This window comes from Podarcis raffonei, chromosome 6, assembly GCF_027172205.1.
Source record: "Podarcis raffonei isolate rPodRaf1 chromosome 6, rPodRaf1.pri, whole genome shotgun sequence".
Lineage (NCBI taxonomy): Eukaryota > Metazoa > Chordata > Lepidosauria > Squamata > Lacertidae > Podarcis > Podarcis raffonei.
This window is the reverse complement of record NC_070607.1, coordinates 61,306,709-61,320,162: the sequence shown is the minus strand read 5'-3', so window position 1 is coordinate 61,320,162 and position 13,454 is coordinate 61,306,709. Positions and strand designations below refer to the sequence as shown.

Genomic DNA, 13,454 nt, shown 5'->3' with positions numbered 1-13,454 from the left:
TTTAATCCAGCAAGGACCCACATGCAACCTGATGCTGAATAGATAGGACTCTACCACATGCTTGGAACACTTGAAACACCACATCAAATTTAAAACTCTGAGCAAGTTCCAGTCCTAATATTACAATGAGTTGTATCATTTGAATGCAAAAAGTTGTAATGCCTTCACTTGGTTAGTCCTTGTACTGCAGCATTATTTGTCTTGTGCCTTCAGGTAGCTACCATATCTGTTAGGTAGGCACTACATCTCTCCACAAAGGTTGTCACCCATTTGTTTTTGGTAGAGTGAGCCCAATGAATTCATTTTATCTGTGGGTCATCCTGAGTGCTTGTTGTTAGCTGCCCCTTGATTGCCTTCGTATTTGTTAAAGGTTCCACTTCTCTCTTCTCTTTTACAGGAGGTCCATAAACGAAATTGTGTGTGTGTCGGCACCTTCCACTCATGGCCTTGGCTCTGTCCATGTCTCAGTCAGTGTGGACCGGGCCCAGTTAGAGAGCATGTTGCAGTTTGAGTACATTGATGACCCCAGAGTTCAACGTATTGATCCTGAGTGGAGCATTGCCAGGTAACTGGAGTCTTTTAACAGCAGGAGCACCAGGAGAGCAAATGGTTAGAATTAGGACATGGCTAATCCCCCAGCTTCCCAACAGTGGTGAAAGTTATCAAAGCTGGTTGTAATTTTGGAAGGATTGCTTCAAAGCAGAGCCGTCTTTCCTATTGGGCTTACTGGCGCATTGCGCCAGGGCGCTGGCCTCTCAGAGGTGCCCCAGTGAGTGGGGGAGCTGCGCGGCTTTGCTGGCAGCCTCCCCCTTTCCCTGCACACCCGCCAGCTGTGCCCCATGAACCATATGGCTGGCGGGCGTGCAGCTTGCCTCCCAAGCCTCCGCAGGAGGAAAGCAATCCCCGCAGAGGCTTGGGAAAAGCTCGACAACTCTGGGGAATGGGGGGGGGCGCCGGAGGGATCTTTGCACCACGGCGCCGGATATGCTTAAGACGGCCCTGGTTCAAAGCCACAGTTTTTGCAAGGACTGCAATGTTTTGGGAGTCAGTGGGGCTTCAAGTGAGTCAAAATGTATTGAAATGTCTCCTTTTGGATCATTCTTCAGTTCTATGAGAATTCAACCATTCTGTGAGGAAGGTGCTCAGTGAGAGAGTTGTCCAACCTCATGTAGCAGTTAAAAAACGGAGACGATTGTGCGGTAAAATGAGTCAGACTACGTTTCATGTGACAATACCATGCTTTAGGTGTGTAATTGGGACTTGAAATAGGTTGAAATTGCAGATTCACTCTGGTATCCTGGGGTATCATAGTTCAAAGTAGCATACTTGGCTACACAGCTGATAGCATGCATACTATGGGTGATGAGCAGTGATCTTCTCAATCTTGGTGCTAGGGTTTTCATCAGATTGTGCCTCTGGCTAGGCTGTTGCCTGTTCCAAGCCCAAAAAGCACAAATAAAACAAATATTAGGTGTGGAGGAGTGGGGAAGAATTGTCATTATATTGGCTTCTTCTCTAGAGCAGATATAAAAGGCACACATAATTATTAAATACAAATGTCTTTAATAAAAGGGATAGATATTAGTAATCTTAAAATAATTTTTTTGCAAAACCCATTAAGCATCTTTAGTATCTGCTGAAAGTGTTTCATCGTTTGAAAACAATTGAAACAGTTGCTCATAATTGCTATACTGAAATAATGATGGGGGGTGGTTGTTTTGTTTTTAATTCATTCCAAGTTCCTCTCTAAATGCCTCTTTCTATATACCAAGAAGGGAAAAATCTGATTGAATTAGTGTCTTGTTGAAGATACCTCTTTGCAGATGCAAATTCTATAAATTTATTTGATAGACATGACAGTGCAAGAGTCCATTCAACTTATTGTTGTTTTTTTAAGTACAGCAAAAATTTTAAGGAATTATGAAAGCCTGAATTGTGTGTCACTTTCTGCAGATTCTCCCACTTCCTATCCCTCTCAGCCCTTGGAAACTTATTAGTGATGACTCTAGAATCAACACTAACTTTAAAAACACTAATTTAAAAACACACAGAGCAAAGAAAACATGGTCTATGACTCAGTTCACCAAAGCCAAATCCCTTATGTGAAGAAAAAGGACTATTATCTATAATTCCCTTCCATTGCTTTGCTCGCTATTGTCAACACCCAGCTTCTCAGGCTCCTTGGGGATTTATTCCACCTGTGTAAATACTGCAGATTTATGAATGAGGTCTGATCTTTCAAGAAGCTTGGGACATCCATTCTTGTGGATTTTCTGGACTCAAATGACCTGGGCATATTGATGAATTAGGCCCCTCAGAGCAATGCACTATGATTGCTGGGCCTCTGAACAGTAGTTCTGTATAAATTAGCTTCCTATGTTCCTACGTAGTTGCAGAAGCTCAGAAGTCTCTCTGGTGGTGGGGGGTGGGGGGATCCCACTTCATTCCTGTTCAACATAATGCAAAAGTACAAACTATCTGGAATAGTATGTTTCCCATCCACAGACCTGCATTCATCATTGCTAGGCAGTTAGAACATCCCTGTTCCCTGAGTTGGAAAATAAGAGTTATTAACTCAATTGTAATTACTGAGGCAATTACAACCATGGCAATCTGTGACGAGATTCTGGGAGAGCAAATGGAGCCCCGTGATCACTCCCATCTGCTGGAGAAGTGCACAATTACTCATTAAGGCCTCCTTAAGAGCACCAGAGAGTCAGGATTTTTTTTAAAAAAAGCTGATCAAAACATATCAGTTGCCTAAAGATTCACAGCTACACATTCCAGGAGCACTCTAAAGTACAGGAGCTGATAGACCCTATCTAAAATGCTGGGTCAGTTTCTTCACTGCTATAACTTTTTTTAGCTTTTGTAGAGCTGCATGCAAAGGATGAAATGTTTATACAGTAGTTTCACACTGAAAACAAAACTGGACATCTGGGGAGATGGAACTGTTCCCTACATAAATGAGCAGAAGTGAAATCTTAAGAGGAGATTCTGCCTTGACTCTAGACATCACTGGGAACATTGTGTACGTCATACTGGCGGGGAAATCAGTATGAGAACTTTTTAAAACTTCCACTTCTAGCACCTTAGGGAAACTAGTTCTGTGCACTCAGTGGCAGAGGAACTGTGCTTGAAGATATGTGGTCTTACTTACACATATACACAGCCTGAGCATCGGATGGAGGGGCTTTTAGAGCATTTCACCCCATAATATATTGCTTCTCTATAAGTCACAGTTCTCGATCCAGCACAGAGCAAGACATGTCTCTATCACCAGCTCTTGCGGCATCTCCCCTCCAGCTTCCAACTCACTCAACACAGCAACTTTCCAGTCCAGCCCCACCCCACCCCCTTTGGTTGTTTCTCACCTAGATGCAGTTATTGCAACCCAGCTCATCGCTTTGAAAAGCTCATCAGGGCAGGGTACTAAAGTGGCCAGCTGGTCTTCATCTTCAAAGAAACTTGCCTGACCAGTTCCCCAATCTACTCTAAACTCATAAGAATACTATAATGAGCCTCCCTAGATCATGTCAAACTTTGGCTTTTTGGATGTAGGAAAGACAGAATAAAGACTTGGCTAGTAGTGGCCAACCTTCTCATCAGCCTAAGGCCAGGAATAGGGTGAAGGGAGGGAGAATAATTTGAGTAACTGGAGCTGAGCAGATCTCTGGTACACTATAAATTCATTGCAGGAGAAACTGAAGATAACATTTATTGCACAGAAGTGATTCAGTAGACTGCCAAGTCATAGACTCAGACTGGGCTAAGTGTGATTGTGAAGGCACTCATAAGTTGCGTAGGAATTTTGAGAGGCTGGTTTTCTCAAATACAGCAGGGCTGTTGTCTTTTTTCATATGTTAAAGTCACTTTCCGGTGCTTAGCCTATTCCAAAGAAGCTCTGCATAAGGTCAGTGTTTATAGCAGGCTGGATTGGCTGTGGGTCTTTTTTTAACTTCTAATGTGGAACAACCATAATTCCCTGCTCGTCCCTGACATCTCTGCTACTGCGGAGGTTAAAAAGAAATTTACTGGTTGATTTTCAAATGAGCTGAGCTGTGCTAAGCTGTGCTGAGTGTTTCAGCTGAGGAAATGGTCTCAAGTTCCTTGATGAGCAGCTTTGCTGTCACTTGCTTTGGCCATCATAGTCCTCTTTTCACTTATTTGACAACCATTTCTTCCATGTAAATTCTTGCCCTGTGTGTAATAATTTTGCTGGAAATTACAGAGGAAGGAAGGCTAGCAAAACAGCAACTTGTTCGCTGCAAGAGCTATATAATATGACACTTCTCTTTCTTCGGAGCATGCATCACTGTATAAACCATTAAGCACTCTAACAAATTCATTGTTGTTATTTATTTAGTCCTGGATCTTTATATTTTTCCTCCTGCCAACCCTAAGAAATGTTACGGGGAGAGGTGACTGCCCACTAGGGGGACAGATGATACTAGAAAATCCAATTAACTTGCAAGACAGCTCTAGCCAGAGTCAGGGTGGTGGTATATTAATCCGGTTTGTCACCTAGTTCCTATACAGCCTGGAGAAAACATATTGCTGAGTTCAACAAGCATTTGTATTTGCCAGAAACATGGGCAGTGGGCTCTGCCCCAGTCCCCCTTGCCAAACCTTGTTAACCCAATGTCATCTGCTTCCCCACAGTGGCCACACACCTCTGACTGTCACAGGGTCCAACCTGGATGTCATACAAGAGCCCAGGATCCGAGTGAAGTACAATGGCAAAGAGTCTGTCAATGTAAGTAGTTGCTCTTGCCAATGGTTTCATCTTGCCTTAATCCACTCATTGCATGGTTCTTTGTGGACATGGCCATGTCATCATAAATTGTATTTCTACAGAGGTTTTTTTACTAGCTTGCTTGCTTGCAAAAAGTTTCAAATTTACACTTACAGTCCAAGACATAGAGACATGAATCACAAGCGGTCATGTGCATAGAAGTCCTTTGAACAGGAAAACTAACAACCTGATCCTGTAGAGTTCAGTGGCAATTATTCCTAAGCAACTGTGCACAGGATTTCAGCCTCAGTTGTCTACATTCAGTGGGAGAATTTCAAGCATATTTCACTCTTATGAACATCACTTCTCTACATGAGAAGAAAAGTATTGTGAAGTGAAATCTAGATGATGCACCATCTTAAACTCCCTTTGGAACATACCTTATTTTAATGTAAGTCATTTGACTATAAGGTAAAATGTAATATAAATACTTAGTAATAATCAGGGAAGCCATTACTAACTTGTCCGTTGATTTCAGCAGGTCTGATCTGAACATGACTCGATTGGATACAACCCATAGCTTCTGCAGATCTTTTTCCAAACACACATAAGCAAATCTTTTTCAAACATACAATCAACAAAACAATTATTTCCCATGAGCTCCAAAAGTACAAGGGAAACCTTCCAATTACTGTCTCATTTTACATTTACACTGAAACTAACACTACTTTAAATCTTTAAAGCCATTTAAATAAAAGTATCTCTGTATTAAAAGGTTTCAACTGCCATTGTTTATCATTCAGATGATTTGTTTGTTAAAACTGGATTTTAAAAAAAACACTTCAATCTCAGGTGTAAGTAACATGATTCCAAAGAGTCCAGACAGTAGATGCATTCACACAGCTTTCTGTTGTAATAAAAGGGATCAATAGGATAGGCTATTAACTGTGATAACCTTTGACATTTTATTAGAAGATGGATAATCAAATAACGTTATTTCATTTGGTGGGGTTTTTTTACCCATTAGCAACTAGCACTTGACTTAACTTGTCCAACGGCCCTTGCAGATTCATGCATCTAAACCCTACAAATTTACAAGTTCCATTTGTGAACATTAATGGTTCAGTCTCACATAGTGGCTATAATGTTTGATTTCACTACGAGAGAGGGAAATTCAGATTGAAACTCAGCTGTTAAATTCCCTGAATAGTTTTGAGCAAGTCACAATTGCTCAGCTTGCCCTACCTCACAGGGTAGTTGTGAGGTAACTTAAGAGCTCAGTGGGATAGAAATGGAATAAAAAACAACTTTGTACAGTGGATGGAAATACTGTAATTCACTACCATATGATTCATAATTGCATGTGGCTACTTTTTCACTGGTTTCACAGAGGCACTAGAAATTTTGCATAGACAGCTACCTGGAAGGCCCATGCCTGTGTATAATGACTTTTTCCAGGATAAGATCCACTCACTTGGCCACGCAGTGCCTAAGCTAAATGCTGAATTCTTCTTCATCTGGAATTGTGAGGTCTGTGTGGGCAGTGCAGTGCATCCAGAAAAGAATTGTGTTTGTGCAGAATAGCTCACTCTACATAGTACCTTTTCATAATATCTGAAGAGTGTACCCTACATCACCAGTGTGGAGTTAAACTGCATGAGTGACCGCCCTGTGCAGTCACATCTTAGGGAACATCAGGTGAACCTACTTTTTTAGGGCAGGGAGTCATTATCACAGAGGGCTCATTCCTACTTTGCCCCACAAAGCCCTGTCATTTGGAGAAACTGCATTAAGCAGAGGACAATGGAGACATATGGGCTGGTGTCATTGGTGAGGCCCCACTGTATATCATCCAAGACACACACAAAACCCTCAGCAGAAGGGAGAGGTGCACTAAGTAAACATGCAGAGAGGGTTTGAAAGAGACACAATGGAAGTGGTGTCTCCGCTGAGTCCACCCCTCCTGAGCACCTGCTTTATGAAAAGAGGCTACCCTGGGGGCCATTGTGAAACTATCAGAGCCTCATAAAAACAAGAGATGAAGAGACTTTTTAAGCACACACATTTGCCCTGCCCCAGGTCAGTGTGAAAGATGGCCCATGGGCCTTGCAAATGTAGTTCATGTTTGCATTTCCCCATAGTTTCTCCTTGCTCTTAGGATGCCTTCCGTGACTTCAGTAACTAAGGGTCCACACCTAGAAGTCCGCTTTCATAAATCCCTCTAAAATGATAATAATTGTACCACTGCAAGTTCTTGTGAGCTCCTTCCCTTTCATAGCATCCAAAGAAGTTGCCGCCCTAGCTCAGTCCCCCCCCTTAACAAGGTACTCTTGAGGTGCTTTTGTTCAAAGCAGGTTTAATTTTTAAACATGGTTTGTGTTGCTATTCCATTGCCAAAAAATGTGCACCTATGAGCCAAGACAAAATGCAGTAAAGGTTTCTGCAGCTGCTGGTCCAGATGTTTCTCTGCATCTTATGAGAAAATTAAGAAATTACATATGCAGCTGTGCATGGTACTTACACAACACAATTGAAGGAAGAAGACCCGCAGAGAAGGAAGAAGGAAGGAGTGTAAGAAATTGGTTTATGCACAATACTGTTGCGAGTACAGCATTCCAACCCAAATGGCCTTCATGCTTCCCAGATGGTACTCTTGGTTAGTCTTTGTTGCCACATTGAGATTCTGTGCTTGTGCAGAATACCCGGATATACATGTTTGTAGTGGAGGAGAGGAGCAATTTGCCTCCTGTACCTTACTGACTATGGAACTTTAGGAACTTGAAACCTTAAGTAAATATGACATTCTTTCCTTTCCTTTCCTTCTATCTCTTTTTATTAGCTCTATATGGCCTTTCAAACCATTTGTCCCTCACTTTATAAACCACCATGAATAGTTAAAGCCAATAAATAGGGTTGTAATCCATTTTATCTTTGGGTATAGAATGTAAATTGTGATCTCCCTTGACTCTGTAATTCAGATATTGCAACAGCTGCCAGGGTAATCAGAATTCACAGAAGAAAGGGGCAGAGCTCACTCAGTAGCAGACATGCTTGGCATACACACAGCTCCGTTTCAATCCCTGACATCTCCAGGAGGGGCTGGGAAAAACTCGAGCTGGAAGAGCCAATAACAGTGTGAATTTACGGTAGCCAACATGGTGCCCTTTGGATGTTGGATTACAGTGCCCATCAGCCCTGACTGTTGGCCGTTCTGGCTGGGGCTGATGGGAATTGGAGTCCCAACAACATCTGAAGAGCCACAGGCTACCCCCTGCCTCCCCCCGCCCTGGCATAGACAATTCTGAAGCAGATGGATCAATGGCCGGAGTTAATATAAGGAACGTTCCTGTGTATTTATGTTCAGGTGACATGTTTCCATATCAGGGAACTTTTAAATATATATTCTTCCTTTTCTTCAGTTGATAATGAGCTTTTCCCTGCCCTGCTTCTGTTCTGTGTCAGTGTCTATAGGCCATGTCACTAATGCATTTTTACCATATTTATTTATTTATAAAATTTGTATACCCCCCTTCATCCGAAGATCACAACATAAAAATACAAAATGACAACAAAAGATCACAAGAGATGTGGGCCATTATGTTTTCATCTAGATTCACCTTTCTCTTAGTCTTACTCTAGTACTCAGAGAAATAAAAAAAGCACAATCAGTGTTGCCTTGAGTACTGATAAACCTAAACCATTGCTCCCTGCAACCCTACCTGGACTGCAATAGTCTGGCCTCAGTCTGGCCTCAACCATGTTAATTGTTTTTAATCTGGCTTTAAGATTTTGTTCCCTTTCAATCCTTGTGATTTATGACTGTTCAGATTTTTTATTGAAGACTGGTACAAGTTGGTGTGAAACTTGGAACAGTGAACACACCTTGGTTAAATGCACAGCCATTCAATTTTCACAATTAAATACTTGTTTGGGTCCCTCAGACGTTCCCATCTCAAGACTAACATTTGATTTCAATTGTAGAGTTGCAAAGACTGTGTACAACTGTTCCAGCATTGGCCAGCACCAGAAATTCATTAATGATATGTCAAATGCACACACCTTATACCTCAATGAATTGTGGTGCTGCGGGATGTTTTATGTTTTTGAATATTGTTGTTTTGCAAGGAGCTTAGAACACCATAAAGATAGCAAATTTACTGATGCCTTTAAGTGACTTTCAGGAGCTGTTCTTCAATAAAACAGCTGAATTTTACTACATGGCAACATGACTTTGTCTGTGTGCATGTTACCGGCAGTACTCAGAGTTCACAGCCGATAAAAAGATCCTCATACAGGATTGGATATTGACTATTGAGGTCATGAGGAAGTCTAAGCAAGATGTCACATTGATGAAGGGCATGTAGATACGTATTGGTGGGATACTGTGCTGATGAGCTGTGTGCTTTTATGATGCCTGCCATTTTTCAGGAAGGAAAACCACATAAATCTGTGAAAATGTAGCTTTTGATTACTTACCTTTTAAAACGCACTGCTGAGGCAGTTCCCAACAAATGTCAAGACTTGAAATGGTAAAACTGATGACTGCAGTTGTGCTTACAGTTATTTGCTCTCAAATCCATTAATATAAATGAAATTTAAGTGCACTTAAGTGAGCGCAGTGTTGCTGCTGAGATTCGTACGATTCTAAATGGTAGCTATAGAGCAATACTCTGAAATGGTCTGATGTTTGCTGGCAGAGCTTTCTTCTTCCTTCTCATTTGTTCTCATTAGGGATGTTATCAAGGGTCAGAAAAAGTGCTCAATAGGGATACTTCTGAAGCTGAACAGGAAAGTGGAATGGCATGTTCCTTGGTCCAACTACCTTTCCTTCTCCTCCTGCCTTTCCCCATTGTTGTATAATTTCAGCAAAATTATGTACAAATATTTAATTGATTGTGTGTATATATATATATATATATATATATATATATATATATATATCAATCAGATGGTCTAAACTTCCAGACGCTTACCTAGGGTTCAGTTTCTGTGGAATGAAGAACATTAGAGACTGTGGTGTCATTATGATATATGGTTTGTTTACACACATATACAACCCAAGCCTATGATGGAGGGGCTTAAAGCACTGACACCCCAAGGGGTTTTTGTTTCTCCTATGGCCACAGCCTTGGATTCCAGTAGAAATCAGACATGGTTCTGTCTCCAAGCTGCCTAATCTGCAACCTTGCTTGTAGCTTCTACCTTACACACACACACACACACACACACAACTCTGGCCTTTGTCTTTCTAACTACCAGTGAGTTGAGGGAGGCCCATCCATTTGCTGTCTGACAGAGAGCCACTTCCTTTGTTACCTTAATGACCTATACTTAGAGGGCCATTACTTCACCAGGAAGCTAGCCTGGCTATTCAAGGAATTGAATCTGTTCTGGATTCAGGAATTGGAACGGGGCTCAGGCATACAACCTACCCCTGCCCTGCAACTCATAACACTATTTTTAGATACAATTAAAGGTTCAGGTGCTAGGGGGTGACTTGGAATGCTCTTGTCTTTTCAGCATTCCAGCTGCATACAATACATGCAGGTGGGTTCCAAGTATTACTGCCACATGCTTTCTCACTGGCTCTGGAGCTCTTCAGGCAGATTGACATGATGGCTTCAGTGGAAGCCAGCATAGGAAAAGGTTTGCATCCCAGACAAAGATGTGGCTGTTGTGGATTCCTCATGCCAAAGCTCTCATTTGTAGACCTGGCTCTGCCATTACTGTTGGATTCTCACTCGCTGGATCATCACCTTGTCGTGGTGAGTGGGTTTGCATGTTCCTATGACCCTTGTGAGCAAAGCTGTTGGGAATCTCATACTCCCAGCAGGGTCACCCAAGGTGGTAAGGTCAAAGGGAAGGAGCTAGACGAAGAATGACCCAAGAAGCCCTCAATGGCAGAACAGGCGGATGATAACAAATGGTATGTTACAACAGCTGTGAAGGTGGATGAAGGCTGCAACAAATAGGAATCTACTGGTCCGTTGTGACTGTTCATGTCATTGGAACAGAGCCCTACTGCGAAGACTGTGCGTTGGTCAGCGTGCACTGATCTACACACATAAAGCAAATTCACGCGCCAGCGTCTTCCAAAAACCCATCCCAAACCCAAACGCCAAAAGTCCCGTGGCGATCGGCAAATGGTAACAGGCAGGATCGTCAAATCTCAAAGCCCCTAGTCAAGAACTGGCATATGGGCGGTGGATAGATTCACTCGTTCTGACTCAAGAAATGAGGCAGTTGAGCAGCTCGGCAGCTGTATCCATGACTGAGCAGCCCTTTTTAGGATCTACTTTGCTCATCCTGAAAAGGAGGAGGGGCTAGAAAAGGTTCCCTAAACATAGTCTGCCTCCCTTTCCATCCTGACTGGATTAGAACCATGTTTATGGAAGACAATCTTACTCGGCTACGAGTGATCGCGAAAGAAAGAAAGAAAGAAAGAAAGAAAGAAAGAAAGAAAGAAAGAGAAAGAAAGAAGACTATTGAATTAGATGAATCTACAGGTCTGAGGCATGTGTGCTTTAATGCACCAATACTTTTAAAAAACAAAAAACAAAGATGTAAGCCTACCTTGAATCATGCTTAGAAAGGTATAAGCACCTTTCAGTTGCTTATAGACTCCAAGAGTAGTAGCCATGCTCTGCTTCCTAATGAACTCTTCTTCCAGGGGAAGAAGGGAACTGGACTGCCAACTTTTTACCAGTGGGACATAACCTTCGTTTTACCTCAAATGCCTTGTGACCTACTGATTGTTCTATACAGATGGCCTGGGGAAATTGCTTAGATTTGTCACCAGAACCAGACATTAATTACAAGTTTAGCTGAAAGGCATATGTGGCAGACAATAGCACAGCATGGAAGTAGTGTGTGTATATAGAGCAGGGGGTAGAGGTCTGGTTCAGAACTTGCGTTCTGCTACTGTTTTCAGTTTCAAGTGCTGTCTGCTGACCTAGTGATTGGCTGAGGACAAAGGGAGAATATAACATGCAGAGCTGAGCTCATGATACATTTGCTGCATTTCATGTTAGAGAACCTAAGGAGAAATATCATTTGCCTTACATCCACCAGTAGCAGGTCTTTCGGTGTTGTGGCCCCTTTAATGTGCAATTTATTACTATTGTGATAAGGCTGCTCCAACAATTGAGGGTACAACCCAAACCTCCTTTTCACCAGGTTAGAAGGGGGTATTGGGCAAATGTGCCCATCAGTCCACCTCTGGTGGCCTCCATCCACACTCCGTTGACACAAACGTGGTCCAGCTAGCAAGATTTAGTGAAAAGACCAGAAATGAGGCAGTCAGAGGCTGGGCTGACCTGCCCCAGGGTCCACTGGATTGCAAGCTGGCCCAATGGCAGTGGGCCTGATAAGGGCTCGATTGTTGCACCAGCTCCAGGCTGCCTAGCCTCCTTCTGTCCAGTTGGTACATGTGGTAGGGCTCCTGCTTTAAGAATGCCTGGCGACAGCCAGGTATTGTCTTCCACCTTTCTTCTTTTTGATTCTACTCTTTTCTTTTACATGCATACTCAGTACTTTTTTATTTACCCAAGACTATACTGAATGAAATTCTTAATGATTTTCCACTGCTCATCTTCTAGTGTTATTTGTTATTTAACTCTATTACTTTTGCTGCAAGTTTTCTACTTACCTTTAGTTTTCTGTACACCGCTATGATATTATAATGTGAGCAGGTGATGAATAAATAATATTCCAAACAGGTTTGATTCAACGACTCAAAAGAGTTCTTCACATTTCTTTCTGTAACCATTCTGTAACCATCTGTTAAAATGAACCTGAACCTGAATAGATGCCCAGTTTTTGATTAACAAATTGTTAGTTTGGTGCAGTTTTTATTGTATGTTCAGTACACTTATCAAAGTTCCTTGGTATTGCCCCAGGCTCTCCTGAATTTTTCTTTATGTAAGAATTAGGGAGGGAGACAATGAGTTTTAGAATCTGGAGTTTTCCCATAAATACCAATAATTTAAAGAATTTTGGTTTATTTTTGTTTTCCTTTTGTTTGTTTCTCTTTCTTGAGGATTAATCAGCATGTGAAATAGAAAAGAGTCCCACACTTTTACAAAACTTTACTGCAGTCAGTTGACTTTATTACACAAATTTTAATTTTGAAACTGTTGGGGCAGGGGATTATAACTTTGTGCAATGAGAACTAAATTGATATAGTGCTATATTGTTAAATCTTTCTGCATAGTAAAATAGGGAAGAGAGAGATGTGAACCAGATATGTGTTGTGGAAACCACTTTTCTACTCAATGCCTCTGGTTACACATGCTTGTAAAAGTGAAATCTATAGTCAGATTAGTGTGATGTTAAAACATGGAAGAGAGCTTGTGAGCTGTTTCTTGTAGTCTGCAAATACAGTGAGAAAACATCTTCATGTGTCCCTGTATTTATTTCTGTACTTAGGTAGCATATCCCATTATTTCCAGCACACTACAGCTATACCAAATCTCCCAGTGTCATACATCTCTATTAGTTATCTGTGACTTGCAAGGACATTTTTTTAAATCTCCTGGCGAACAAATGCAGAAGAGAAAATGGTCCTCTTTCATGTACAGAGTCAGACACACACACCAAATTGAGTCTTGTCTGTAGACAGTTGGTGCAAGTAGCACATGGATTGGAACAAGTTCTGATGTTTTGTTTGTGTCCAACTCCAGTGACATCAATAGAGATACATGAAATATTTGGGCACTTC

The 13,454-nt window shown here is 41.7% G+C and overlaps 1 protein-coding gene across 3 annotated transcripts in view; it reads left to right on the top strand.

Moving 5' to 3' along the window:
• Positions 1–13,454, top strand: part of PLXNA2 (plexin A2) — a 397,866-nt gene that overhangs the window by 313,026 nt on the left and 71,386 nt on the right. For all 3 annotated transcript variants that reach the window (XR_008331159.1, XM_053393447.1, XM_053393446.1), the window contains exons 16-17: positions 398–565; positions 4,663–4,756. Coding sequence is in view for 2 of the 3 variants with exons in the window: in XM_053393447.1 (XP_053249422.1) it covers positions 398–565; positions 4,663–4,756 (262 nt within the window). In the remaining variant the exon portion in view is untranslated. The remainder of the gene's footprint in view (positions 1–397; positions 566–4,662; positions 4,757–13,454) is intronic.